At 44.9% G+C, this 27,857-nt stretch overlaps 1 protein-coding gene across 4 annotated transcripts in view; it reads left to right on the forward strand.

Annotated features, from left to right (window-relative positions):
* BIN1 (bridging integrator 1) overlaps nucleotides 1-27,857 on the forward strand; it is a 93,987-nt gene that overhangs the window by 26,373 nt on the left and 39,757 nt on the right. For all 4 annotated transcript variants that reach the window (XM_033065418.2, XM_033065420.2, XM_033065417.2 and 1 more), the window contains exons 2-6: nucleotides 12,168-12,248; nucleotides 18,003-18,057; nucleotides 18,480-18,574; nucleotides 20,377-20,472; nucleotides 25,176-25,283. In XM_033065418.2, coding sequence (XP_032921309.1) covers nucleotides 12,168-12,248; nucleotides 18,003-18,057; nucleotides 18,480-18,574; nucleotides 20,377-20,472; nucleotides 25,176-25,283 — 435 coding nt within the window. The remainder of the gene's footprint in view (nucleotides 1-12,167; nucleotides 12,249-18,002; nucleotides 18,058-18,479; nucleotides 18,575-20,376; nucleotides 20,473-25,175; nucleotides 25,284-27,857) is intronic.

Genomic DNA, 27,857 nt, shown 5'->3' on the forward strand with positions numbered 1-27,857 from the left:
CTGGTTATTAATGGCCACAGCAAGGGCTCAGATTCTGAGAATAGACCCTGTGTTTGTTTTGGGGGAGACAGCTGACACGGATGTTTGATACAGCAATGTGTCTCTGCCTGGCTTCTGATTGACAGTAACACAAACTTGTTCTCCTCCCAGCCATGCTTAAACCCGGTGACATTTACAGCAGAGTTAACTTCTCTGGTCTAAGTTTAGATGGTGATTTTGTGTTTGTCTACATGTGTGTGCTTAATAAGATACAAAAACAGGAGAGGCCTTCTGCAAATGAAAATGTAACAGGAATTTCAAACCATGGCTGAATGTGAAAGAGGGAGGTGTTAAACCTTCATGGATTTTCATGGACTAGTTGCCATAGATTCTCATTTAAGATACTGGAGTGTTGAAAGCTTATTACCTATTTTGGCACTTTGGGTTTGCTCTTATTAAATGTGTGGTAAATACTTGTAACTCTGTGGCTGTCAGTATGACTGGGTGGTTTTGGGTTTTCTGGGCAAGCTGAACTTAGAATTGGCTGGTAGCCTTAGCCCCACCTGTGCACAGCTAGTGACATGTTTTGTGGGTGTATGTCCGTAAGCCATCTGGAAATAGCATGTGGTCTTAGCTGACTGCTGAGATGTCATTTCTTGCCTAGCATCCCTGTTACTCTTTCAGAAGAGTCTGCTGTTAATGAACCTTGCTGAAAGATAAAAATTCTCCTGCCTCCCACAGCAGGCTAGACCAAAAGAACAGAGCTGGCCCTGAAGTAATCAGGGCTATCAGGGAAGCCTGTTCTATTTGAGTCTTCAAGCAAATGGTGCTGAAGAACAGTGAGAGAGAAGCAGGTCCTTGTCCAGTGACGGCTGAGCCAGAAGTGTCCTGAGTTTATGCATAACTTGATGCTGTTAAATGGTGCTTGAGTGAGAGCACCCTTTGGTCACTATGGCTTAGAAGGCTGTGTCAGATGAGTGACCCAAAGAGGAGGGGTTTTATTTCCATTACAGGCCTTTGGGAAGCTTTCATTCCTTCAGGAACATGACTTTCTTCTAATGCTGTCTTCTCCAAGGCCTGTTCTGGCAGCAGATGTTTAACCCAAATATAAATACCTGTCTCTTTGACTAGGCTCCATATTCTCCACTAGATGAGTGAAGGATTTGCACCAATGTTCCCCTGACATTGTGGTGAAAAATGTACTATAAAAGCTGGTGGAACTCCTCAATCCTTTGTGAACATCCTGAAGAACTTACTGGTCTCATGTTTCTGGAGAGCTGACCTGTCACTTCAGACAGTGCTAACATTATACCTGGGCAGAAAGGTGTGGCTTTGAGTGATGTCCAGAGAAGCTGTATGCATAAACCACATGGACTGAGAACAACACTATCATTTAGAGAAATGGTTTTGTCCATTCTTTATAAGCTCCTGAGTTTGGCTTCTTTTTGTCTAAACTGAAGGTGCAAATGTACAGTCAGGGTAGAGGGACTGGGCTGCATCAACCCCCTTAGAACTGCTCTGTCATGTTAGCAGTCCACATCTTTGTATCCACCTTACCTCACTTCTGTGTTCCTGGTCAGAAACAAATGGATGGTCATGACAGGTGGGAGAAATTTACTGGAAAGAGTTTCTTATAATTCCTTTTCCTCTTCTGTTTCCACTTCTTTCTTGCTCTTCAAGTTTGCAAAACTACACTTATGTAAGCAGTGCTAGCAGTGTTATCCATTGTCACTCGATATTTGTGGAGTGAGCTGCATCTTTTGTCTGTAGGAGACTTGAGGATTTTCAGTTATGTGTGCTTTGCAACCCTTCTGCCCTTTGCTAAGCTGGACACATGGTCCAGTTTAATTCCTGTTAGTGTGATAGTGCATTAGTACTGCAGGACTTCTGAAGAGTAAACTCCAGGATTGGGATCCCACTGTAAACAAATCTGGAACAAGAAAGGCCTTTTGCCTTGAGGTTGCATATGATGAATGATGACACTAAGCAGACCAAGCTTTTGCAGCTGCACTGATGCTGTAATCAGCAATCCTGGTTGCCTGGATTTGGGATTTTCTGGGACATGGAATACCAGGGTGAGAGAAGAGTTGGTCCATCAGCACTCCTGTGAATGAAAGGTACTGAATTCTGCTGATTTATGAATCTTGTTGTTTCAGTAACTATGTATGGAACAGTACCAGTGTGACATCTACAAAGGTGTGAGTGCAAAGGTATCTATAGATACAGATAGCTACAATATCTATCTATAAAGATATCAACGACTGGTACTGCCTTTGTTGGACACCAAAAGAAGAGGAAATGCTTTTTCTTTCCACCACACTTCATCAAATGAATAGCTGCATAATGCTCTCCTTGAAATACTTTGCAGCAGTTTTAAGTTGTTGTTCCTGTGTTGTTTCATGGACCTGTTTTAATGTTGATGAATGTATGGTGCACAGCAGGAATAAAAACAATCTGGGGATCTTTTAACAGACCCCCCTCCAACTGATTTATAGTGACCAAATTTCCTCAGTGTGCCTTTTTCTTCTCCTTAGGGAATGACAGCTCAAGTCCACTTGTTTGTAATATATTCAGTATCTGTCGACACCCTTCCAGCGTGAAGCTGAGCAGAGCCATCTTGTCCAAGGCTGGTAACTGAGCTCTGAGACTGCTGTCAAAAATAAAAGCTGCTGAGCTTGAACCAGATCTGGATATCTGAGAACTGGAAACTGTGAAGGACAGAAGTGACTGAGTTGGTAACTCAGAGCACTGCACGCTTTGCCATGTACCATGTTTGAGGATTTAGTGAATGATTGCTGCTGCTTTAGCATGAGGGAGCCCTCTCTCTTAAAAAATAGCAAAACAAAACCAGCAAAAGCACCCTGAGGTGCCTCTCCCACTCTGGCTTCATGTGCCAAACTGGAGGATGCAGACACTCAGCAGTGCCTGCAGTCTGGTGTAGATGTGACAGAACCTCAGCACAGCACCCTTGCTGCCCTGTGCTAATGTCAGCTGAGCTGGGCTCTCTCAGCAGCTCTTGGCATCTTCTTCCACGAAAGAAAAGGACACTCGAGAAGTCTGCACAGCTCTGTATTGAGGACATAGTTTGATCCTTTCGGAAGAGGGGGCAGCTGAGCTCCTCATGTCATTGCCTGCTGTGGGAACATACGTGACTGGTAGCATGGGGACAGCATCTCCTTTCACACTGCTGGGAAATCCCTGCCTGATGTAGGCAGGGAATGTGGGAGGGCTCTCTTCTCCCCAATTGGTGCAATCAAGAAATGTCATTTGTGTTGTATGTGACACAGGTGTGGTGAGTGTTCTTGTACTTTTGGGAGAAAACAGTGAAGCATTCTGGATCTGACCTTTGCAGAGGTGAAAACCTTTGCTGCCAGACAACCAGGTGGTCTTGACTTAGTCTCTTCATGGCATCTTCCTTCTAAAAATCTCCAGGTTCAGATGCAGATGTGTTCACAGAAGTTCTTGTTGGAAGGAGAGAGCTTGTGCTTGGCAACCTGTTATTAGATGGAAGAAAATCTGGGGCTAGTCATATGACTTAAAAAACATGCTGATTTGTTCAGAAATGTCTTTTCACTATTGGTACTGAGGCACTGTTATTTTCAGGTCTTGAATAAAACTGTCAGTTTTAAAAATCCTTGCAAGCAAGTTCTAAACTTTTCCTAGGACAGATAATAAAAAATACTGGACATGCTGTGGTTAAGAGAGCAGTTTTGAGACTTTTTTCTTTTCTTTTTTTAAAAAAAATACTTTAATATTTTAGATGGAACAATGAGCTTGGGGTGTGGCTTTTAAATATATCCCAGTGATATTGTGACGCTCTTGAGTTTGAGGTTTTGGTTTTAAGTTTGTACCTTTTTTTGTTTGTTTAATTGTTTTTTTCTTTAGAACTCAACTGGAGCCATTCAAGAGTAATAGGAACAATTTTTTTCCCACTGAAAATGCTTATCTGAAGTAAAAGCAAGGGAATGCATATAGAACTTGCCCACTTCTTCAAAGAGCTTGTTATTTATAGGCTTTTTGCCAAAGCTGATGCCACAAAAAATTAACTGAGCCCCTGGGCTTTGTGTACACTTGAATGTCATCTTTATCTTTTTCCTTAATGAGTCTGCATGAGACTAGAATCAGCACAGATTAGCTGCACAGTACTTACTGTGCCTTTTGCTTCAGAGTTCTGACCTGCACAGCCAGTCCCGCTGCTGTGTTCTAGGAAGCCAAGAACCAACCATCCCACTTAGATACTGTGGCCCAGTTCTGTGGGAAGTAGCAATGAGCCTTGCAATAATGTAAAGGACTATGAACATTTTTTTAAAGCATTACTTGATGGCAATATACTGCAGTTAGAGACAGTGTTAGCAGATAGTGAAGGCTTCCCAGAGTGGAAGTGGCATTAAGGCAGGGAAATGTCAAAGCCCATTTTAGATAAGTGATTTGATCACAGCGTGGAAGCTGAAGGCAAAGTGTTTGGTACCTTTGGGAAGAAGTGGGTATTGTCAGTGGGGTGGGAATGGCCTGGGGAGGAACTGTCCAGGTTCTACTCCAAAAACAAAGATACTTTTAATGTGGGTCCTTAGGGACATTGGTCTTGCTGAGACAGAGAGTGGGGTCAGCAGGTGATACTGCAGATTCTGAGAGCGGTAGAAAGAGAAGAAGAGGTGACCAGGGAAACGAAAATCATCCTGGCCTTTTTCCTAGTGCACAAGATTGACTGGGCTTCTGGCCCCAAGGGGGCTTTTTATCTTGGGCACAGGGTCCTTCTTACGGGAAAAGCAATTTTGATCAGCTGGGCAGGACAGGAGATCTCCAACAAAAGCATGGAGGACAGTGTCCTGAGCTCCAGGTGCAGAAACAGCCTGAGATCCACTAAACACATGGAGGTAGTTGTGGGAGGGATGTCCAAAAACTGGAGTTAGACCTGATTCTTCTCATTGTGGTCACCTATGGTCTTAGGACACTCAATGTCCTGTCTATTTTAAGATGCTGACTTCAGCCTAGTTCATTGCCATGAACTCTCTCTTGAGCCTCTTATAGGGAAGCATGTTTTCCAGGAAATTATTCTGAGTGAGAAAAGTGAAACTTTATTTTTTTCTATCGTGACTACAAAGTGAGAGAGAAGGATGAAGCATGAAAGGCATCACAGTATGACCACAGTGAGTCATGTTAAACTTGAGAGGTGTGTCCTGAAGGTGCAGGTCATGGTGAGGCTGCTGTCCAACAGCTGTCAGAGGCAAATATTTGAGCCTTCAAGGCAATGCATTATGACTGGCTCCTACAGAAATTTTTTAATATAGTGCTATTTAGGGAAGGTGACGGTTCTTTGACACATACATGCTGTTTCTTTGGCTATGCATGCTGTTAATATCTAGTCACACTTGGGTTTATGTTACACTTTGTGTTGTATGGAGGAAGGAATGAGATCTTTTTGAGTAGGATATTCATTTGGAGACTAAATGATTGACTTTCATTGAAGCTGTCATCTTCTGGATTTGGGAAAGAATAGCTTTGGAAGGGCCTTACAAGTTCTGATTCCTTTGTAGAGTGGGATCAATCTGGCTTAAATCACACTTGATATGCTTGTCTTAAAGTCTTTCATTGGCAAAGGACTTTCATGTAATCTGTCCAAATGATTTAAATTCTTCACTGTTAACATATATTTTAGGGATGTGTACAGAAAATTGTCTTTTTAGTTGTTTGTGATTTAGAATATGGCTCTAAGCATGCAAATTCTCTCATGGTTTAACTTTAGGGACACCTGTGAAAATCAAACTCAGTGTGCTTTGAGCTGAGCACTGCAAACTGGTCATCTCATCTCTCTGCTCCTCTTTCCCATTTGCTGGCTGGAAATGCCAGGGATAAATTTGGTGACTGTGGCATGCTGACCAAACACTCCTTACAACTGGATGGATGTGACATTAGGCATGGCTTTTCCAGGTCATTCAGGAAGTCTCTAACAAAATGCAGTGTTGGATCCTCATTTCCCAGCACTTAGTTCTGTAGCAGAGCAATGTCCTGTCTTTGTGGGATCTGTTGAACCTTGTTAGCAAGTAAGAAGCAAACAAGAACTGCTCTGTCTGTGCCAAGTTTGACATTGCCCTTTCCCATCTTCCGGTGATCCAAGGGTCCTGGTGATTGCTCAGCTATGGGAATAATTTCCTCAATTTAAAATGAAGCCTTAATATGTTTGGAGTTTCTTCCTCTCCACCCCCATCTTCCTTTGTCCAGTTGTTTGAAAGAAAGACTTAATTGTGCCAGGCTTGCATGAGGAAAGCCAGGCTGTCCCCAAAACCAGCCTGGAGTCAGGCATGGAGGGCAGGAGGACGTGCCCTCCTCCTGGGGAGGGCTGGAGGGGGAGTAGATTCCCACTGCTGCTTGTGCTTTTCTCCCCAAATCTGAATGCAATAACAAAAGTATTCCTTGAGCACAAATCTACTTGATTGAACAAGTCACATTGATCTGGGCACAGAAGAAATGAGGCTTAAAAAAGCTTATGAAACTTCCTTTGTTTGTACGTTATTAAGTTACATGGCTTTGTGCTTTCCATCTGACTTGGACACTATTTTCTTCTCCTCTTCCGAGTAGGATGTCTTCCATGGAATAACAGGCAGCAGCCTGAGATCAAAGACCTATTTGTTCTGTTGCTAGTTGACCCACTGACACATGCCAATTTATTGCAATTCAAAATTAGTCACAGCAGTTACTGGCTCAGTGCCCATTTGGTACTTGGAGGTTGTGCACTGGAGTTGGCAGGCACAGCAACAGTCAGAGGTGTTGCTGATGAGGGGTGGAGAGGTCAGGAGATGGAGAGACTTAGGGGCTCTGGGCCCATGTCAGTAAGATGCAAGTGCAGCTCCCCCTCTGATATTGTGGTGAGTAGGTTGTGCACTTGTAGGGCTGAGGTTCCCTGACTGTGGGCTTAATGACTTCCCCCTCATCATGGCTGGATCACTCTAAATTGAGATATTTCAGAGGCAGATTTAGCTTTGTTTGAGAGCCACAAAATAAATGCATTTATTTTATTGCCTTCCTGCTCATCACTTGCATTCCCTAAACTGGTATTTGGCCTGGGTTACCTGTGTGCCATAGAAAGCAGAGTTTTACTAGGTTATTGGCTCACATAATGAGTCTACATGGGGTTTGTTGAGAATATTTGGGGTTTCAGGGATTTTGTTGTGTTGTGGCATTGATAGTTCAAAAGGGAGTGAGGGAAGGTGCTGACTGAGACTGGTGGCTGCATTAAGCAGCTGGCATGTATTTCTTCATTAGAAAGCATAAATGTGGTTGCAGTTGCTTTTTTGAGCAAAGCAGAACTGCATTTTAGTTGGTCTGATACTGCTTCTTGATGCTGACAGCTGCTGCACTGCACCAAGTGTTTGTCCTCACTGGGGGTTGCTGCTCCGTATCAGAATTTGGTGGTCACAGGGCTGATGTCCAGATCTCCATTCCCTTCCTGCCCAGTGCTTGAAGCAGAGCACTGGACACCCTATGCTAATCAGTATGGGGGCTTGCCCTTCAGGAATGTTTCCACCTGTACAAACATGGAAAAACAGGGTAAATTGCAGCCAGGTTCTGAGTTGTACAAAGCTGTGGTATTCAGGCAATGATCAGTCATTGTGTGAATCCAATGGTCTTTGGGAAGGATCTGCAACTTGGACAGCCCAAAGCAAATTTTCAGATTTGCTGGGAACAGCTGCTGTTTTTAAAGGCTATTTCATGTCTTTCCTTCTCTGACCATTGCTAGCAAATGCCACATCTCTGGTATGAGGATTTTCTTATTTCCCTTTCACTTCTGTGTTCCCTCACTTCTCGAAGTGTCGCAATTCCAAGTTTACTGCAGATGGTTCTGCCTACAGCCGCAGATTATAAACACATCTGTGATAGGAATGTGATTTTTTACTGATTTGTTAATAGCATCTTGCTGTCTAGGTTCTTAGAGTGCTTTTAAAACTTCAGTTGAACTCGGAGTGTCCTTGTTTTGTTTGTTGCTTTTATTCAAATGCAGGAAAAACTGAGGCTCCCTGGGTGGAATTTGGAGATGCTACAGTAGCTGGTCTGTGCCTGTTGGTCTTAGTGTAGAGCATTTGCAGGTCCAGCTATAGTTATTAGAAGAGACCTGGTTTCTGAGAAAGGCTGGAAAAGATACCTGGTGCCTATGGCCAAAAACACTGGCTGGTATGACAGGCCCATCCTGTCATTGTAAATCAATAAATCATAGTAAATAATTTTACTGCCGCCATAGTAAATCAAGACTGAAGCCCAAGCCACACTAGAGCCTCCTCTGAAATCTGTTTCACAAGATGTTTGTGGGATTCATACAAAATATTCCCTCCTTCACCCTATCTTGCACCATCTTGAAATGGTCCCTGTCCTTATGCAGGCCTCCTGAGGTGAAGGGCAGACCAAGGAGCCTAGCCATGGCTGCTGCTGAATCTTTTAAATGCCAGATCCATGCCTGCTTGTGGTGTGGTTTGCCGCCAGGCAGCAGCTGACACATCACACCATCTCTGATGTGCCCGAGATTTGGGCGCTGCGGTGGAGTCCTGTCTCCTGCCCTGGTAAATCTGCTCCATTAATAGCTATCAAAGAGCCTGAAGTTTCCATCCGAACTTTATCTGGCTTTGCAGCGAGCTGGAGGATTAGAACCTGTCGCAGGGGAAGGGAGGGAGCAGCCTGGCTCCCCGGAATAGCCTGACCTATGACGGCAGTACCAGCCCGGGGAAGGAGTTGTCCTGTGAGCTCACGGGTTATTAGCAGGGAGCACTGACATGTCTGCAGTCAGCAGCACACCCAGCAGCTGCTCCATCCCTCTGCTTCAGGGACTCCACAGGGATTTGTTAGTACAACTTGCCAGCACGGCTCTCTGATGTGGGAGCTGGGAGTAGGCTTGAGGGCCAGCATTGTGGTGCCGTCCTGTGCTGCTCAGATGGGGCTGTTAGTGTGGGGCAGATCTGGTTATGGGGGAGAGCATTATGAGGAGATAACCACTGTCCTGCTGCAGCCCAGGGCTGTTGTGTCTGCTTCATCATAGCAGGTAAAAAAAGGATCATTGTATGGCTGGGGTTTGCCTATAGGGTCAGCAGACATAGGGCACACGCCTTCATCTACCACATGGGGAGTAGTGTAGGAAGAAAGAGCAGGGGTTTTTTGTGTAGCCAGGGATTCACTTCTCACAGCCTCCCTCTCGTACCTGGTTTTGTTTTCCTTCCTTTAGCATCCCCAAGTCATCTGTTTCACCCACCCCTTGTCACCACTGTGGAATCATGCAGGGTTTCCTCTTACTTCTCCTTCCTCATTCAGAGCTGCTCCCCACCTGAGCTTTCCTGTTCTAGCAGGAGCTTTTTCCTTAGAGATAGGCTGGGAGTTGCAGTCCTTTGCAGTGTCCAGTGTTTTGCAGGAATTGTGCAGAGCACTTCAGTGAAGTGGAACAAGATTTTCCCAGCTGCCCAGATGATCCCAGACTAAGTGTGCATGTTCCCCAAGGGGCAGTAGAACTGGAAGTTAACTCCTTGGATATGATGGAAGCAGGCATGGGATCTGTAAAGAATAGTATATGAGTGCTGCTCAGTGTTTTACACCAGGAAGCACTGAGACTGTTCTAAACCTTTGACCCTGGTGACATACTCCAGATTCCTCCCAGTTAAATGCTATCCTCCCCTCCAGGCCTGAAAGCATGACATCTTTTGACTAGTCAGACAGATGCATTGCCCTGTAAAAATCTCCTTTGTATCCCAGTAATTCTATTGATCTGCACATTTAGAACATAATTCTGCTTTGAAATTTACAGCTTGCATACTTTATTGTTATCAGTGATGGGTGCTGTTGGTGTGCCTGCTCTTTGAACACCATGGAATTCACCAAGCAGATGGGAAATCCCTCCTCCGTAAATCTGACAGCCTAGGGGAGGGCAGCTGAACAGTATCTGGAGCAGGTTACTCATACCAATTGATGAGGAAGATGAGGCCATTCTGAATCCTTCCCTCCTGCTGGCATGGCAGAGGAATGTGTAACTTCAGCAGCAGTGTTACTGTGGGATGTGCTCCCCTTTGCTAGAGTGGATGGGCACAGGAGACAGCAGTGTCTGGTGCACAGGACTCTGCCAGTACAAACAGTGCTGCCTTTTCTCTCTCCAACAAGCTCTTATGTGCCAAGGGTTTGTGAGGAAGAAGGGAATATTCATGCTGTCTATGTCTTGCTGTGTAGGCAGATATACCAAACATAAAACATTTGTAGCTGCAGTGTTTGTTGCTGGTATTTGAGCTGTACTTAAAATTCTGGCGGTTCTTGATTCAGCTCTTGGTGACAAAGAGGGCACTCTTTGTGTCCCCTTTCCCCTCCTTTTGCTGACACTGGAATACCTCAGCAATTTCTGGAGGTGAAGACAAACTGTTGAATGGAGGGAGAATGAAAAACAGTGATTCCCTCCTAGACATTTAATCCTAGCTGAAATAAAGGGATTTAGGAGATGGATGCTGAATGACTGCACTGATTTATCACATCTTCCACTTCAGTCAGTTACTGTAGTCAGGGATGAAATGGGAATATCCACTCATGTATGGGGGAGAGAAGAACCGTGATTAGCCAAATAGACATAACAGGTATCCTCCACCTCAACAGTATGAAAGAAACTGAGAGTGGGCCAGTAGGTGCATGGCCTGTTGGACTAAATTATTGTTGTAGATCACTTCAAATGGAAAATATTCTATTCTACATCCTGTTGCGTGATCCTTTTCAGTTCTATTTTGGGGACCAATCATGAGAGACTGATCCCTGCCTTGCAGGGGAAAAATTCTCTGTGTATTCTCTGGGAAGATCCATGGACAGCAAAGACAGCTGGAGGAAACTGGTTTGAGTGACTGTGCTGGCTCTCTGGCAGTTCCTCAGAGTCTGGGAACAGCTACTGATGGTTTACTTGAAGACCTCATGTCAGTAACGGGGACCTGCTTTTTTCACCTTAATCCCCTTCTCCCTAAAAGAGGCTGAACATGATAGCTGGGGTCTGTGGGTGAAGGGCTGCTCTGCTGAGCACAGCAGAGCAAGGGACACTCCACCTTTCCAGAGCTTTCTGCCTCTTGGGCAGTCATGCCCTTTCCAGACAGGTCTGCCTTGCTGGTTGAGGTGCTCCCTCATCTCCCTTTCTAGCTCACCTCTGGCTCACCAAAACCTCTTGTGGCCAAGGGCTGGGTGGGCTTTTCTCTGCTTCTCTCTGGTTTCACTGTCCCTGTGAGACAAGGCTGGTTTTTTTTTTTTTTTGTCTTTTTTTGGCATGGTTCGGTTTCAGTTTTGATTCAGAGAGATGATATAATCAGCCTTAACCAGTTACAGGGTGTATCCCAGTGTCCCTGCAGCCGGAGTTGCTTGGGGCATGGCAAATACCTTCTGCCCTCCCCCACAGCTTAGCTCAGATCTCTTGTGATGAATGTACCTGCCAGCCCAGAACATGAAATGCTGTTTTTTTCTAAGCCTGGGAGCAATCCACTTAACTGCATGGAGATAGGGAGCTAAGAGAGAAGGGCGATAAGAGAAGTAGTCTGATAAGGCTGTTTTTACAGGCTGTGGGAGCTGTGCTGTGCAGGGAGGTGGCTGCTTACACTCTCACAAGTGACACTTGTACTGAGTGCCACACAGATTAATGCTGTGAGGTCTCCAGTGCCTCTCAGCAGCCAGCTCTTGCCAAGCATGTGCATAGTGAGAAAAGGTGGAAAGAAGGTGGGACTTTCACTGTTCCAGCCACCCTGTGAGATCTCTGCACAGCTCTCTGCGTTTGAGGACCATCAGCTGTTCTGGGAGCAGAACCCCACCCTGTCTGGACTAGAGACCAGTGTTAAATCAGGGTAAGTGTAACTGCACAACACAAGGCGTATTAGGGATGTGGTTTGTGTCTTGCTCGTTCTGGAGATAACTGGATTGCTATTGCCTTGTCTGCAAAAAACATTACATCAGTGAAAGACAAGCCTCAGTCATGTCCTTCAGTACAGCAGAATGTAAGAGGACCGAGTTCTTCCTGACTCGTCTGTAAATCTGTTTTCAAACTATGACTGTGTGGAAAAATATTCTGAAAATTTTGAGGACAAGAATAAAGGGTGACTTTTAAACTTTTCTTCTCTCAGCCTAAGGACCAAAAACGTGCAGCAGTTTGTTTGTCTCTGCTTTGCTGTACCTGTGTTTGAAGTCTCCTTTCTTCTCTCACTCCGCAGGTCCTTCAGAAGCTTGGTAAAGCAGATGAAACAAAAGATGAGCAGTTTGAACAGTGTGTGCAGAACTTCAACAAACAGCTGGTAAGATAATTTGTGATATGTAATTGCACCCTGTCTTTCAGTATTAGTTTCCAGTCATCTGCTGCAATATGTAATTAAAGGCCATTAAATTAAACAATGACACAGGCCTATGGAAGTGACCCATAACTTTTCACACAGAAGAAATGACATTGTGACTTCCAGGGTCCCTTTCATGGAATCAGTGAGAAAATCATAGAGGATGCTGGGTTGGAAGGGGTCCATCAGGATCATAAGTCCAAGTCGTGACCCTGTACAGGACACCCCAAGAGTCACACCCTGTGCCTGAGAGCGTTGTCCAAATGCTTCCTGAACTCTGCCAGGCTTGGTGCTGTGACCACTGCCCTGTCCCAGTGCCCAACCACCCTCTGGGTGAATACTTTATTTGATATCCAACGTAAATCTCCCCTGCCTCAGCTTTATCCTGTTTCCTCAGTCCTGTCACTGGTCACGAGAGTGAAGAGGTGGATAAACGTAATACTTGTTCTAGACCCAATTTTAGAAAAAGAAATAGCTCAACCAGAACACTTTCTTCAGTTAGCAGCTGCTTTGTAATGTAATTTTTGCTGCTCTGCTGGAAATGGAGATATAACAACAACATTGTGTCCCTGAAAGATGGATAGGGTGGGAAACAGATTAGAAATAAATGGAACAAAGCAGTTTCAGTTTCCTAAGCACATTCTTAGAAGAGACTAAGAAAGCAAATGGTGAAAAGGGAACATCCTTCCATGGCTAAGACCTAAATCTGACTTCCTCCCCATACTTGCACAATCACTGTGTCAGGCCTGAGTCATTATTCTTCTGCCTGTCTGCCTCATCCCCAGTATCTTAGTGCACAGAAATATTTTAACAGTGTGGCAATTTTCCCCCACCCTCCTACTTCCACAGCCGTAGGTTCAGATTTTCAGCTGGGTGTGTTTTGTTTTTTATCCAGAGCCTTCAGCCTCCCAGAAGGGATAACACCAAGCTACCCTGTGGGTTTTGCTGGTGCTTGTTGTTAGGGGAAGCATTGCTTCTGTTTTGTGCCAGGAAATGTGTGCCACAGCATGGCTCAGGTGGTGCTGAAGAAATCTGTTACCCTGTTGTGGCTTGACACATTTAGGACCTTTTTCTAGAGCTGTTAGTGGCAGCTGCATCACGTCTGTTGAGACTCAGCAGATGTGGTTATGTGTCACGAAACCAGCTGAGTAGGGATTTGCCACAGCTGAATGTAATGAAAATCCTTCAGTCTGGCTTTGGCTTACGTGTAACCAGAGCTGATTGCAGATTCCTGGACACTAATTCTCGTTCTCTTGGCAGCAATAGTGGCTATTGCTCCAGAAGTTCATGCAGCATGTCTGTAGCATGTCCAGCAGTGATATTCTCTTGTGCATAGCAGAATACATTTTAACTGCTTTCTGACAACATGACATTACCAGATGGGACTTTTTGGTATAATTTTTAAGCAATTAAGAAATAACCTTTTTAAAGGAGAAATACAAAAAAATCTCAAATCCACATTTCTAGATGTGACTCTCTGGGATGGCTTTTTCAGTTTCCAAAGCCATGAGTTCCAATGGTGCAGTGAGGAGCCTGTTAAAGAAGCGCTGCATCTTGTATCCCTTACATCTGTATTTTTTTTTTTTTTACTGTTTTGTGGAGCAGACCATGAGCTAAATTCCCTAAATAATTAATTAAAGAAGCCAGAGGCTGCTCTGCATTTGCTGCTTGAGGTCTGCTGGTTTTACATAGGCCCTCAGTTTCCCTATTACTAAAATAAATGCAGATAATGCCTGTTTTACAGGGCAAACCATGAGTGTGAGTTAGCTGGATTCTTAGGATATCCAGAACTGAGAACTAGGGGAATTAAAAAAAAAAAAAAAAAGGCAGCTATATGTACATATATAGACACTTGTTTGTGTTTTTATACGTATGAGGTACATGTGGTATAGTTATCTTTGAGATTTCCATGATCTTTCATTACAAAGTCTGCTCCAGTGGGGAATGGAAGTCTGGAGGAAAGCTGACCTTCTGCTGCAGGCTGGTGACAGAGCAGCGCTGCTCTCTTGTGGAGCTGGCCAGGGTGAGAGCAGGCAGTGACCTTGTTCACTGGCTGATTAGAGGCTCCTCTGACTCTAATGATGTGTTGGACCACTTGGACACATGTTTCTGTGTGTGGTCTGGTGAGGAATGGAGTGCAGGTCTAAAATTCACTTAATCATTTTCAACCAAGGTATTTGTGGTTCTCTCAAATAGTTTGAGTGGACATAAGGGAGGGCATTGCACTTCCTGTCTGTCCATCAGGCTCATATAGGAGCACTACTCTGAGTTCCCTGAATGGAGCTTGTTAGCTCAGAGGAGTTTGCTTTCTAACAAAAGAGCTGTACACAGCCATGCAGGTGCAGGGGTGCTGGTGTCTTCTGAAGGTTTGACAAGCAGCAGAACTGCCCCTCATTACTCCCTCATGGAGATTCTTTGGCTATTGCCCTACCCAAATGTCCGTTCAAAGGATCCCTCCTCCTTCCCTTTCCCACTGTCACTTGTGTTCAGTCACTGGCACAAGGATCTGTCCCACATATTGTCCTTGCTGACCTGAGAGCAAGAGTCCTGCTGTGAAGGTGCAACTCAGCCCCTGCCTGAGGTGTGCCAGGCTTGGCTTCTCTGGAGGGTACTCATGGAGGGACAGTGTGAGGCTGGTGGCAGCACATGCATGGCAGCTCATGGAGGGTATCCAAACCCAGCTGCTCTGCCAGGCAGAAACACACACGGTGCCAGGTGTAAGAGCTGCCACTTGTGTGGAAGTTCTGGGCTGATTACAGCCTTTCACACCAAGCACACAAGAGGGAAGCTGCTGCTGGCACAGGCTGCATCCACCTCTGCCTGCACCACGCTGTGTTGGGCACAGCCCCTGCTGCAAGGCAGGCAGTGGGGACTGCATCTTCCCTCTTGCAGAGGAGGTTCCCATTACAGTCAGTAGCTCAGAGAGGGTTTCTTCCCAGACAGGAACCCTTCACCCAGCAGTTTTCATTCCAGCCCTATGTGGCAAAACAAGCTGAACAGCCTCGCTGTGGTACCCCAGGGTGGAGCTTCTCACCAGTTGTTCATGCTGTTGTTTTAACAGTTCTGAAGTTTTGCTGAGTGGGGGCTTACCTGGAGCTGTTGTTTCAATGCTTCCCCTCCCTGTAATTACACAGTCTGCTCTTGGAGCCCTACATTAATCTAATCTGGAACAGGACATTCCCTCCTGCCCCCTCAGATGGTGAAAATCCCTGCTGATAATAAAATCCTTCTCACTAGAATTGTAAAACCAGAGAGGTTATGTAAAGGGGTTGCAGTCTAATATTAGGATTAAATAATTCCTTTTTAAGATTGGGGAAAAAGGGTTTTAGAAACCAGTCTATACCAAGAAGCAGCTCTATAGAAAATCACGTACTTAGCTAGGGCTTGGTTTCAAGATAAGAAAGCACAGAAAGATATCAAACCACTTTTGTGTTTTTTCTTTCACAGAGCTGAAAGTAATAGGTGGTTCATTAGGTCTTTGGGAAGCGAGAAAAGTCTTCCAGCCTTCCAAGCATAGCACTTACATTTTTAAATATCCATCTGTACACTGTCCTTCATGTTGTACCTGGCTGTGTTATAGGCTCATGGGCTTTAATGAGACTGAAAGTATGGCAATACCTGCTCAAACAAGATGACACTTGTGTGTTTAAACATCTTCATACTGATCTGTACCTCTGTAAATTCCCTCTGCACACCCTTCAACTCTTTTGTAACTGGGAAGTGGATTTGTTTCTGTGATTCCAGTTTGACTCTTTTCACTACTTTTCTTACTATTCTGTTTAAGAAACATCTTTTAAATGTGCACTCAAGAGTGTTGAAAATTTCTGTTTTGTATAGTATTTGACAGTGTCTAACTGCATTTTGAGAGGTATTTTGAAGAGAGGTATTTTGAACAGGCTCCCCAGAGAAGCCATCCTTGGAAGTGTTTGGAAAACATATAGACATGGCACTGGTTTAGTGGGCATGGTGATATTTGAAGTTTGGACTTGCTGATCTTGGAGGTCTTTTCCAGCCTTAATGTTTCTATGATTTATGCAGAATTGTGGCAGTACTTGCCAGCTCACTATGTGCTGCTTGAAGAAAGCAGGTGCTGCATGCATAGAGAGAGAGCAATGGTCTTAAACTTACCCTAGAGTTTTATGGGAAAGCATTAATGCTTAAAATAACTCTAAAAAAGCCTTTGTGGCAAGGGAACTGCTTTATTGGTGGAACAAGAAAAAATCAACAGAAATTCCTGAGAGGGAACTGGACACAATCCACAGATACCCAGGGGAGCTGGGAAAACAGGATTCAGGGAAAAACTCCGAACGTGGGTCTCTCGTTGAAAATCTTTCTGCTTGCAGATCTTACCGGCTGTAAAGTCTGTTCACTCTCTCTGTCAGGCTCAGTACTTTTTAGAGATTTAGGTAACTCCATAATGACAGAGATCAGCTGTAACTCTGAGTTTAAACATCAGCAAGAGGTGGCTGAGACCACTCCAGCTGCAGGATGCAGCACCAGATGCTGGTGAGGATGCCTGGAGGACACAGAAGGCTGGTTCTGTATTGCTGCAATTGCATGCTCCAGTTTTCATCCCCAACTTGTAGGCTTTTCAGGTGATCTATCTAAAAATATTGATTAGACGTTTAATTGTGGTGCTGATTTTCTGCTCAGAGGATACTTTTGTCTCTATGCCTTTGGACCTGGGTACTGAGACTTGAGGAATTCTGAGTTTGGCTTGTGTCATTTGTTGCTGTGGCAGGATTAGGGCAAGCATGGACACAATTTTAGAGGTGGCTGCTGATTTTAGATGCTACAGCTTGGAATGTTACTGCTCCAGACTTTGCAGTGCCCAAGTGTAGTGGGCAAGTTCTGCAGGCAACCTTCCCTGCTGATAGCTTTTGATAATCTTGATGCTGGGAGTTCAAATTTAGTTATTCTTAAAAATGATACAGCTGCAAGGTGATAATGTATCTATCCACTGTGGGACTTTGCATATCTTGTGCAAAACAAAAATGCAGAAAAGACCACTGCACCTCACAGCCTGCTGTCATTCTTCCTCCTTCCCAGTTTGTGCCCCATTGAGGGGGCACCCCAGCATAATCAACTTTGACAGCTGAAGCCAACTCCAGGGACAGGGAGCTCACAGGATATTTTCAACAGCTGCCTCAGAGCTACTGACTTCAAAAGCAGATGTTTCCCATCAGCTCTCCCCACCACTCAGGCACCTCTTGTCTCAGCTGAACTCATGCTGAGATCCTTTGTGCTCCCAGTGCAGCTGTGCTCTCTAAGCTAAATCTGCCCAGCTGTTGAAGTGGCAGTGATAGCATAGCTCTGTGAGAAATCCATCTGCTTCCAACAACATGGCCCAAGTTGTTTTCCATGCCTCGAAAGTTCTGGATGAGTTCACATTTGTTCTTTTCCTACTGCCATCAGCAAAGGAAATGAAGGATCAGAATGAGCTGGCCAGTTTTACAAAGTCTCCTAGTCTGGGGAAGCATTGGGAACTGTCCCAAAGAGAGTACAAGAGGAGAGGAGTTATGATTACATTTGCTGCAAAAGTCATAGAAGTTCCTAGAACACAGAGCAAAGAAATGCAAAAAATGTGATAGCTTGAAGTTTCGTGTGATCATAGGACTGCCTGTCTGCAAGACCAGTTTTCTTTAATTAGAAATGCTTGAGTGCTTCTTATACTCTGTTTAGCTGAGAGAATAACTGATGATGTCCTTATGTTCACAGTCTGAAGGCACAAGGCTGCAGAAGGACCTCCGAACTTACTTGGCTTCTGTCAAAGGTAAGGTGTGCATGAGCAGAGGTTTGCTCCCCTCTAATGCCTTCCTACACAGTGTTTCCCCAGGCATGAGTTGCAGGACAGGTCAGCTTTGTGGGGAGTGGATATTTCAGAATCCTGGGGGGGCAGCTGGGATGGAATGGGGTTGTGCTTTGATGCCAAACATGTGGTGCTGTCTTAGCAGATGAACCATCGCATGTTTTCCTAGGGGAGGACAAACACAAAGGGCTTGATGCAACTGCACCCTTGTTTCCTTTCTCCCTCTGCTAACCTTCCATCTCTGTGTCATCAAGGGTCAGATATATACTAAGGAATTGTTCAGCATCTGCTGTAGTGCTCCTATGCCTCCATTCCTCAGGATAAGGGTTTAACTGTGAGGAGCACATTATTTTCTTTTGTCTGAACAGTTCCCTCTTCTTTCCTAGCTATGCACGAGGCCTCCAAGAAGCTGACAGAGTGTTTGCAGGAAGTTTATGAGCCAGATTGGCCTGGGAGAGATGACACAAATAAAATAGCAGAGGTAAGACTTTGTCCAGGATGTGGGGATGTCCAGTCTTGCTCTGTCAGCAGAGATCAGTTATGGAAGCTCTGTCTGTGCACCACATTTCTTCAGGCATATGACATTGGAGACAAACTCAGCACTGTGAGGAAAGGAAGGCTGAAAGGATGTGGCCTGTATTTTTGTAGGAGATTGTTGCCCAATGCTTATACATTATACAGAACCACACACTTATGCCCAGAAGCTGTTTCTTCCCCCCAGTGTGGATAAATGGGGAGGATTCCAAAAGAATCTCAGTAGGGTCAGCTGGGTGTACTGCTTATGTTCTGTGTAAGAGAAAGGGACAGATAAAACTATGGCTAAAGCAGTCAGAGCAGCCAATTGTGTAGCTGCAACAGCCCCTCATGGCAGTACCAGCAGCTGCCTTGTTTCAGTTGCTCCCTTGTTTGGCTGAGCCATGTGTCACCCCAAACTGCTGTTGTTCTCACCCCTTGCTGAGGCAATGCCTGTCCAACTTGCCCAGGTGCTTTCTGTGGAGTTTAGGGCACAGCCTGTCATTTGGCAGTGTGGATCCCCTTGGCATGTGCCTGTGGTGGGTCCAGCTGGAAGCAGCACCCTCTGCTCTCTCTCAGCTGTTCTGCTGAGCAGCAGCTGTGGCAGTTCAGCTCTCTGGATTCATTTGCCATGAGGCTGCAGGACTGGGCTTATCTGCAGCTGTTGTGGCATTGGAGAAGTGGTGAAGGAGTGGAGAGGAGAGCAGGAGGATGATTCTTTTCTTCCCCTTCTTTCCCCTGCAGAAAATCTCATCTGAAATAACATCTGTATCTTGACCAGGAAATAACGACTTCAAAGCAGATAATTCAAACAAAACCTGACCATTTCCAGGTTAATTTTTTCATTAACATGGAAACTTTGCATTAGGAAGTGCTGTTGCAGTGAATAATGGAGTTGTATTTCAGCTGGTTTGGCTTCACAGTCCCTGTTTGCCTTGTTTCTTCCTGAGCCACTGTGGTGCCTCCTGAGAGACTGACCCTTCAGAAAATTTGAGCCAGAGAGGTCAAAGGGGGCATGAATCCTGAGAACTAACTGTAACTGCCTTTTGGGTCTGCAAGAATATTTCCAGCTTTCCAACTCCCCCTTTAATTCCTTGTTTATATTTTGATTGTGAAAAGACAGGTGAGAGAGAAGAGTTATTGCTGCCAAACAAAAAGCACAAAGGGGGATTTTTTCCTGAATGTTTTAGCCAAAACCCTTTGTTCAAGTGGAATACCAGGAGAGAGGGGTAATTTTCAGCTAATCCAAGGAAATTACTGTGCCTGAGCTAGGGTCAAGGATAAAGTGGGCACATCTCAGGGTGCAAGCCTGGCTGTGGCCTCCATTGGGCTATGGAGGCAGGTGGTGTAAGGGCTGAAGACTGCTAATGTAGCTTTCTGTTACTCATGATTCTCCAGAAATCTGTATTGTAATGAAAAACAGAAAATGCTGCATTGTCGTGTCAGGTGTCCCTTTTTTTTTTGCAGCTGCTGGGAGAAGGAAGCAAAACCAGCCTGACAATCATTTTCCATTGTGCAGACTTGAGTTTAACATTGCAGGGGTAAGATAGGCCTTCAAAGGCATTTTGTCTTTGGACAAAATTAGCTGGATTAGCAGCATCAGGCTTTCTCATTTCTGCCAAGATATCTGGTACCAATAGTTTTCCAAAGAAATTACTGTTTCTTAAGGGCTCTGAGGCCCCAGGATTGTTGACTGTAGCACTCAGAGAGAAAAACAGAAATGTGGAGCCCTATGTTCTTAATGGTTAACTCATTACTTTTGTTTTTCAGAACAATGATCTCCTGTGGACGGATTTCCATCAGAAGCTGGTGGATCAAGCACTTCTGACCATGGATACATACCTTGGCCAATTTCCGGATATTAAAGTAAGATTCTCTTCAAACTCCTTGATCTAGAGAGTCACAGCAGAGGAAGGTTCTGAAGATCCATTTCTTACATCCCCATCTCCTTTAGGAGAGTGTGTGCTGTACTGCTCCAAAGTCTTTTTTGAAAGCAGCCAAGATCTCTGCAGCTCTGGGTTAATTGAAAATGTTCCGTTCTGTTTTTGGGCTTAGAACAAATGTGAAGAATCCAGTGGAAAGATGCTGAAGAGAAAATATAAGTGTGAAACAGGAGGATCCCTGTTACATCAGAGGGCAGGGGGGGCAGTGTCAGCAAGAGCTCAGAAGGTCTCAATCCTTCTTTTTGGTCCTTTTGTCTTTTAACTTCCTTGTACGCAGAAAACATTGAGGAAGCAGTCAGTGGCAAATGTGCTTTATGAGTAGAGGCTGTATGGAAGGCAGAGTTGTGTGAGTCCTTGTAGTCCTGCTGTGTGTGTAACCAGCTTTGCTCAGGGAAGGGAGAATGCTGGATTGGTGTCTTCTTGGGAGAGATTGTATTCAGGGACCTGGTTTGAATGATGTCCTGTGACCTTCCCTTCCCCCACAGTTATCTCCTCTCTATTCATTTTGAGGTTGTGCAGGAAATGTCTTCACCATATGGAAGCACTAGTAATGATATCACCATATGGGAAGTATCAGCTTGGCTACTTTCCAGTGAAAACAACCCTTTCCCCACCACATGCCTCTTGAAACGTTTGTCAATATTTATTGCTTCAGGAGGATTGTGCTGTATCAAATGGGGGCAGGTCACAGGCTTGTAAAATGAGCTCTGAACAGCAATGCCCTTGTCTCCTGGGATTCCCTGTTTTTGCTTCATTTTTCCAGCCTCTTCTGCCCCTGGAGGTCTGAAGTGGGGAAGGGCTGTGGCTTTCCAGCCACTGAAGGCTGTAGGGCAGATCTCTGGGGTGTGATGCCATGTGCTCAGTCAGAGGTACAACTGTGCTGCTTCCCCAGCAGGATGGCTTACTGTGGGCTTGCTGTGGACTCAGACTTTGGCACTGCTTGGGTCCAAATCATGTTTTACCAGCCTCTCTTGCTGTGCCCTGGGTTACCTCAGAGTGTCACGTTTTTTCCATGTTGAGTGTCTTCAGAATTTTTAAATTCTGCTGGAATCCTGCTGAGGTTTCACGGTGGGAGCACCCAAATCCCACCAAAACTCAAGGTGTTCAGTACTGAGCATCTTTAAATGCAGTAAGATTTATCATGCTGAGAAAGAATAATGGGTTCCTGTTGGCATTACTATCACAAAGCCTTTGTGCATGAATTAAAAGGTATACAGTGAAAACAATCAGAAATGCCTGAAAATGTTGGCCTTTTCTCTCTGAATTAAACAGTCATGTTTGTTTATATTAGAAGTAAGAGTTATGACCATTGTACTGAAGTTGTAATTATGTCTGCAAACTATGACTCTTGCTACACCATTTTCTGACACTGATGGTTTCACTCTGTTTGACATCACCAGAGTTGGCCTCAGCAGCCTGAATTTCACCCATTGGTCTGAAAAGTATGGGAACAAATAGGTAGGCAAAGATGAATAAATACTAAAATATTTCTAGAGGCAACTGACTTCTGAATGGCTCACTAAAGTGTTTATTACTAATGTTTTCTCAGTTGTCAAATGCCCTAGAAAAGGCAAATTTTATATTTTTGTATAAAAGCAATCTCATGTGCAATTCAAGTAAAGCTTTAGAGAGCACTACTCACCTCTGCTTCCTTTATAAAAATAAGTGGCTTTATGTTGGTTCTTACAATAAGGTGTGGATTTGTTTTGCTAGAGTTGGCTATTCCTTTAAAATGGACTTTCAGTGGTATGAGTTTAAAAAGGTCAGAATGTTTTTATGGGTAATGCAGCTGGATGCATCATCCTCCTTATCCAGAGCAGTGAGAAATGCTCAAATCAAGTATATTTTTGTCAGGTGGTAGAAACTCCTAGAAATGCAATTGTTGGACATTGCTATGCCTGTACAGACGTATAGTTAGACCTCACATAAACTAGAGTTCTTGAGGTTGGGAGACAAAAGAAGCTCTAGTCTTGTGCAATTTACAGAATGTTTGAGTTATTTTTTGTTGTTGTGGTAATAGTTTTCTGCTTTTCCTGGAATTCTGGCATTACTCTGGTAAATTAATTGATTTATGGAGAGAAGAAGATTTTAATTTAGTTGTGAAAAGGCCTGTTTTTATTAATGGCCCAGTAATTAAAATGTGTTATGAGTTGGATCATACATGCATTGTTTTTTTCTTACATTCTAATATATGCTGAATCTATCTCTACTTGAGTGGCTGTAAAAATTCCATTGGATTTTTTGGGCTTGAAAAGGGATCCACAAAAGGAATGTGAAAACAAAGCTTGCCTTTAGTAAGGAATTTTTGTGTGTTAAAGAAAATAATTTATCCAATGTAGAATGTTCACCCCTGAACAAGGCCTCTCCATCTTCTCTAACTTGACTAATGGGAATGCAAAAAGTACTTTGAACTTTCTTTGAATGTCAGCATCTCTACTTCTTGGAGAAGAACTCTTCTTGCATAATTCTTTAATATTTTTGAGTGAGTTTTGGTTGATATTGCACAATATGCAGTAAGACTACAGGTCTCTGCAGTGAGACCAGAGAAGATAAACTACAACCCAAGCTCTGAATAGCTGTGGGATTGGGGATTTTCTGTTTTGCACTAAAACTGGTGCTTGACTAGCTGTAAAACCAAGTATCAGTAAAGAAGGGTGTGGAGGGAAAATGTTTTTTGTGATGGCTTGGCTTTGGTGTGGATTGTTTGTGGGGTTTTTTTTAGGGAGGCTCAAATTAAGATGGATTTGTTGCAAAGTAGTGAAGTCTGCTGGAGTTTGACATTTGGGTAGTGGTGGGACTGTGGCTGTCCTGGAGTCATAAAGGGAGCCCTGCAGCCTTCCAGGACTGGGCTAAATCCTGTGGTGCCATCGCAGGCAGCCCTGTGAGCAGGGGTTACTCCAGGAGGGCTCACACCCTGCCTGCCTGCACCTTGCAGCAATTCCCTGTGCTCCAGTGGAAGCATGGGGGTGGGCGGTGGAAGTTTGGGGGCTGCATGAACATGGAGTGTGTTTGAAAGATGGGTGACATTGAATCAAATTCCCTGGTGGCTGTTCACCATGTCAGAGGTGACCTGGTAGAGATAACAAAATGTTCTCTCTCGCATCCCAGATGGGGCCGTGTTTCCTCTGCTGTGTTTGTAAGATGCATTAACTTGCTCAGGTTGCTGTGCAGCTGGAAGCCCCTTCCAATGCCTTGTCTCCTGGCAGTGTGATGTTTGGGATGTGTCTTCTGGTGACCTCAGCTGGGGGGTGGCTCAGCTTCTTCGTGACTGCCCTGTTGGAGTGAGCAGAGCTTTTAGGAGAGTTGGGGTGTGCGTGTGGCTGAGATCCTGCAGACCTGCCGTGACTCACCCGGAGCTGCAGCGGCGTTTGCTGGAAGTGCAGAGGAGTGTGTGGGAGATGTGTGAGCTGCTCCCAGCTGGTCTGGCAGAGAGATCAGCCCTGAGTGTGGTTTTGCAGTGTATCTGCAGGAGCCTGGGGAGAGGAAACCACAGCTCCTGCCAAGCACAGGAGAGAAGGGGATTCTGCTTTTGCGAGTAAATCCCAGTGCTGATTCCTCATTCTGCACTTTCTATGTCCCTGGGTTTTGTGGTTAATTAGAAATCCTCCTGGCTCCTTGCCATGCCTTTTCACTCCCTTATCCAGCCTGTGTCTGGACTGCTGATTACTGACGCTGGCCCAGGCTCTCTGATCTAGGGGGAAGTGTTATGGTCAGACTGGGAAGATGTGTGCTCCAACCCAGATAGTCTGGGGTGTTTGCAGACAGTGTGGGAGGCAGAGGGCTGAGGGGATGCACAGTTCCTAAAACAGGGAAGCCCAGTGGGCCAGAGCCTCAATAAAGTGCAGCTCTGCTGAGAGAGAGACCCTGAGGCTCCTCAGTTCAAGAAGGGTAACACAGGATCAGGTCACAGGCCTGTCTGTCCTGGGTTCTCAACCGTGGATTTGTCAGGACTCCATTCCTGAGTCCAGGTCTGGTACACAGTCATCTCCCTCCTTGTGTTTGTTTTGGCTTCAGTGTTGTGTGTTGGTGAGCCAGTGCTGCAGGTTTTCCCTGACACTTCCCTTCCTTAAATGCTGGTGACAGCAGACTTTGCTTGTGGCTGCAGTCACTACTGTCTGCAGCTCTGTCACAGGGTCCAAAATGTTGTCCATGCCATATCCTGAGCACGTGGATGAGTGCTTTTGCTGTGCTGGCAGCAGAAATACCTTATTTTGTAGACCTTAATCTCTCAAGCTTCTACACAAACTAGTGAGCTGGTTAGTTAGAGACTGGCTGCAGCCCTCAGTAAGTCCTGGAAATAATGAAGCATGACATTGTGGGGTTTAGGAAGCAGTGGAGCTGAAGTTCTGGAAAATGCATGTCAGCCTGAGGTGGGGTGTGCTGGCTGGATCCCACTGCCTTCCCGTGGTGGATCCTCTCTCCTCCTGAGGCTCTCCCTCTGAAACGGTGCTTGCCAGAGGTGGCTCCCAGGGCCTCCTCTCTGTGTGGAGGATCTAGTGTGGTCCTTGTGTGGGCAGAGTGTGGGGTGTTCTGGAAGCTGGGTGAAGAGGAGGATTTTTTTACTGGGAGGTTTTGCAGTTTTGGCTGCTGGGGTATCACTGGCGTGACTCTTTTCTCTCTTTCTAGTCTCGTATCGCAAAGCGAGGAAGGAAGCTTGTGGACTACGACAGTGCCAGACACCACTTTGAAGCCCTGCAAACTGCAAAGAAGAAGGATGAAACCAAAATTGCAAAGGTAAAGCAATCAGGAGGATATGCAACCTTCCTTTCTTTTTGGAAGGTGTGCTTTTGCGTACTGAGCAGCTTTTAAGTTCACCTGTGCCTCTTCATTGTGTTTTCATAGAATTCATAGAGAGGACCTTTAAAATCATGGAGGTGTTGTGACCTGGTGAGGTTTTGCTAGGTATTTCCTTCTCATTTGTTTAGTTTTCCTGGAAGGCAGGATGGCCTCTCTTGGGGTGGTTCAGACCCACCATCATCAATCTGCATGTCTTGGTGGCCAAATGCCTGGGCATGGGTTTTGTCATGTGCACAGGACCAGTAACCTCTGGCAGAAAAGCCTGCCTGCCCCTTGGGGAAACAAAATCTTGCAATGCTCCAGGAAAATGTTACAGTTTGTCTGCTTCTTGGGACTCTGTGTCCTCATCCTAGAGCAGTGGTAAGAATGTTTGAGTGTTACTTGAGGTTGGTTGTGTTTGTGAAGTCCTGATATCCTAGGAGAGAGACCCTTAGGAATGCAAGTGTCAAGTACATCGATGGAAATGCACTCTATGCACCCCTGATGAATGTATTGTGTTATCTGTTGGTCACAATTACTGGATACTAAATATGATTGAAAGTGGAAAAATAAGAATTTTCTCTTGTTCAGGTTTCTTTCCTGCCTATGAATAGCTTGATCCAGGGCCTGTCCAATATTCAAGTGAAAGATTTTATTTTTAATGACATTTATTTTAATTAAGAATAAAATTAATTTTTTTAATGTAGCAGAGGAAAGGTAATAGTGCTAATTTTGCTCTAGAGTAGATGCATGGATTGAATACTGCCCCTAAAATGAGCTATGATTCCTCTTGTACCCTAAGTGTATTTGAACCCATGTGCTTCCCTTCACAGGGCACTTCTTGACACAACAGAATAGTCCAGGGCTGGGGAGACATCTTTTAATTCTCTTCACTGTGGGCCATGATGAATTGTGACTCTTCAGGGTAGAAGGAGTAGAGGAAAGAAAAACCCAGGATCTGTGTCTTTTAACCAGACTGACCAGAATTGTCATCCTTTGCTGAGGGTTATTTCTGGTAGGGAGGAATATGAGCTATGTAAGAGATGCTGGTGTTTGTCCTGCATAGAAGAAATAAGGATGCATCTCTACCCTGGGTGTGTTTAGTGGCCACAGTACTTTTAGTGTTAAGCTGCGAGTCATCAGTCACATACACTGCACTGCATGCACTGTGATTAACCTTGGCAGACAAAAAGGGAGGGAGATTGATGGCCCAAGTGTCACTGCATCACTTGTGTCTTGATTCTGTATGCAAGGCATGAGGCCCAGCTGGTTGTGCCTTCAGTTCAGAGCAGTAATTCATTGTGTTTGGGGTAAGAGCAGAATTTCCCTGGGGCATGTTATTTTATTCGTGCATGCCAGCAGGATCTTTGTTGCAGTGGAAATGTTTTTTGTAGGAATTTATCTGCTCAGGTTGGTACCTGGTGCTCTGCAGAAGAGGTTGGCTGCCTTTATCACTGCTGCACTCACTGTTGCCCCAAATGCTCAGCTAAGATGATACAACAGGTATGGAAAAAAGTGCAGTTCAAAGAGTGAAATACTGGGAGCCAGGAGTTGGTGCTCTATTCATTATTTAGCCTGTGAAAAGGTCTCTCAGTACCTGATCAAAGTCTTCTCATGAGCCAAAATGCACTGAGTGAGATCTTTCCGCCCTCTGTAATTGAGGCCATAAGCTCATGCACAGGATAATACATGACATGTTGCTCTGTCCTGATCCTGCAAAGATGGGAGCAGCAAATCCCAGGGAGTTCTGTACTGGCCTTGCCAAGTGGGCAGTTTTCACTGCCCAGCCTGTGATCTGGCATTTGCAGTCACACAGCTCTGCAGGGCTGTGGGCAGCAGCCAGGGCTCAGTGTGCACTCAGCTGCTGTAGGTAGTTCACCTCTCTGTTTCTGTGCCTGGAGTTTTGCTCCTGTGACCTTTGAAGTAGGGTTGTTCCAGTGTAAGTTACTTTGGAATGTGATGACAGACCCCTAGGAAAGAGAAATCGTGTTTCTGACACAGGATACAAGTGGGAACTGACTTGATTAAGGTTTCATGGTATAGTAAGAGAAACAGCAGTGCAAATACTTTTTGGCACTACGTGGTCTCTTTTATTCTTCTCTAATATATGGATGTTCTTTTCCCATCCAGGACCCCTGCCACTTATTGCTAAACTTACATCTTGCTATTAAAATAAATCACTGTGGACTTTGAGCTGTTGCATGCAAATAATTATGATGGTTAATTAATCCTGACCTCTCTTTAAGGAGCTCCAACTTCACAGCCATGCCTTGGAGTAGGGTTGTCTGTGTGCTAGGTCACTAACAACTGTATCTGTTGCTCTTACAGCTGCCTGGCTGGTCTGCAGTATCCAGCCCACTTGGGAACATTAATTACTGCTAAACTTGGCATGCTTCAAAGGATTCATAACTGATCAGTCTCAGGATGTTTGTTTTTTTTCTCTTGCCTTGGTGATACCGGTTTGGCCCAGCCTCTAAATACACTCTCTGTTGTGATTTTAATTTTTTTATCCTAAAAGATATATGTTTGTGT

The sequence above is a fragment of the Catharus ustulatus genome, chromosome 7 (assembly GCF_009819885.2).
Source record: "Catharus ustulatus isolate bCatUst1 chromosome 7, bCatUst1.pri.v2, whole genome shotgun sequence".
Taxonomy (NCBI): Eukaryota; Metazoa; Chordata; class Aves; order Passeriformes; family Turdidae; genus Catharus; species Catharus ustulatus.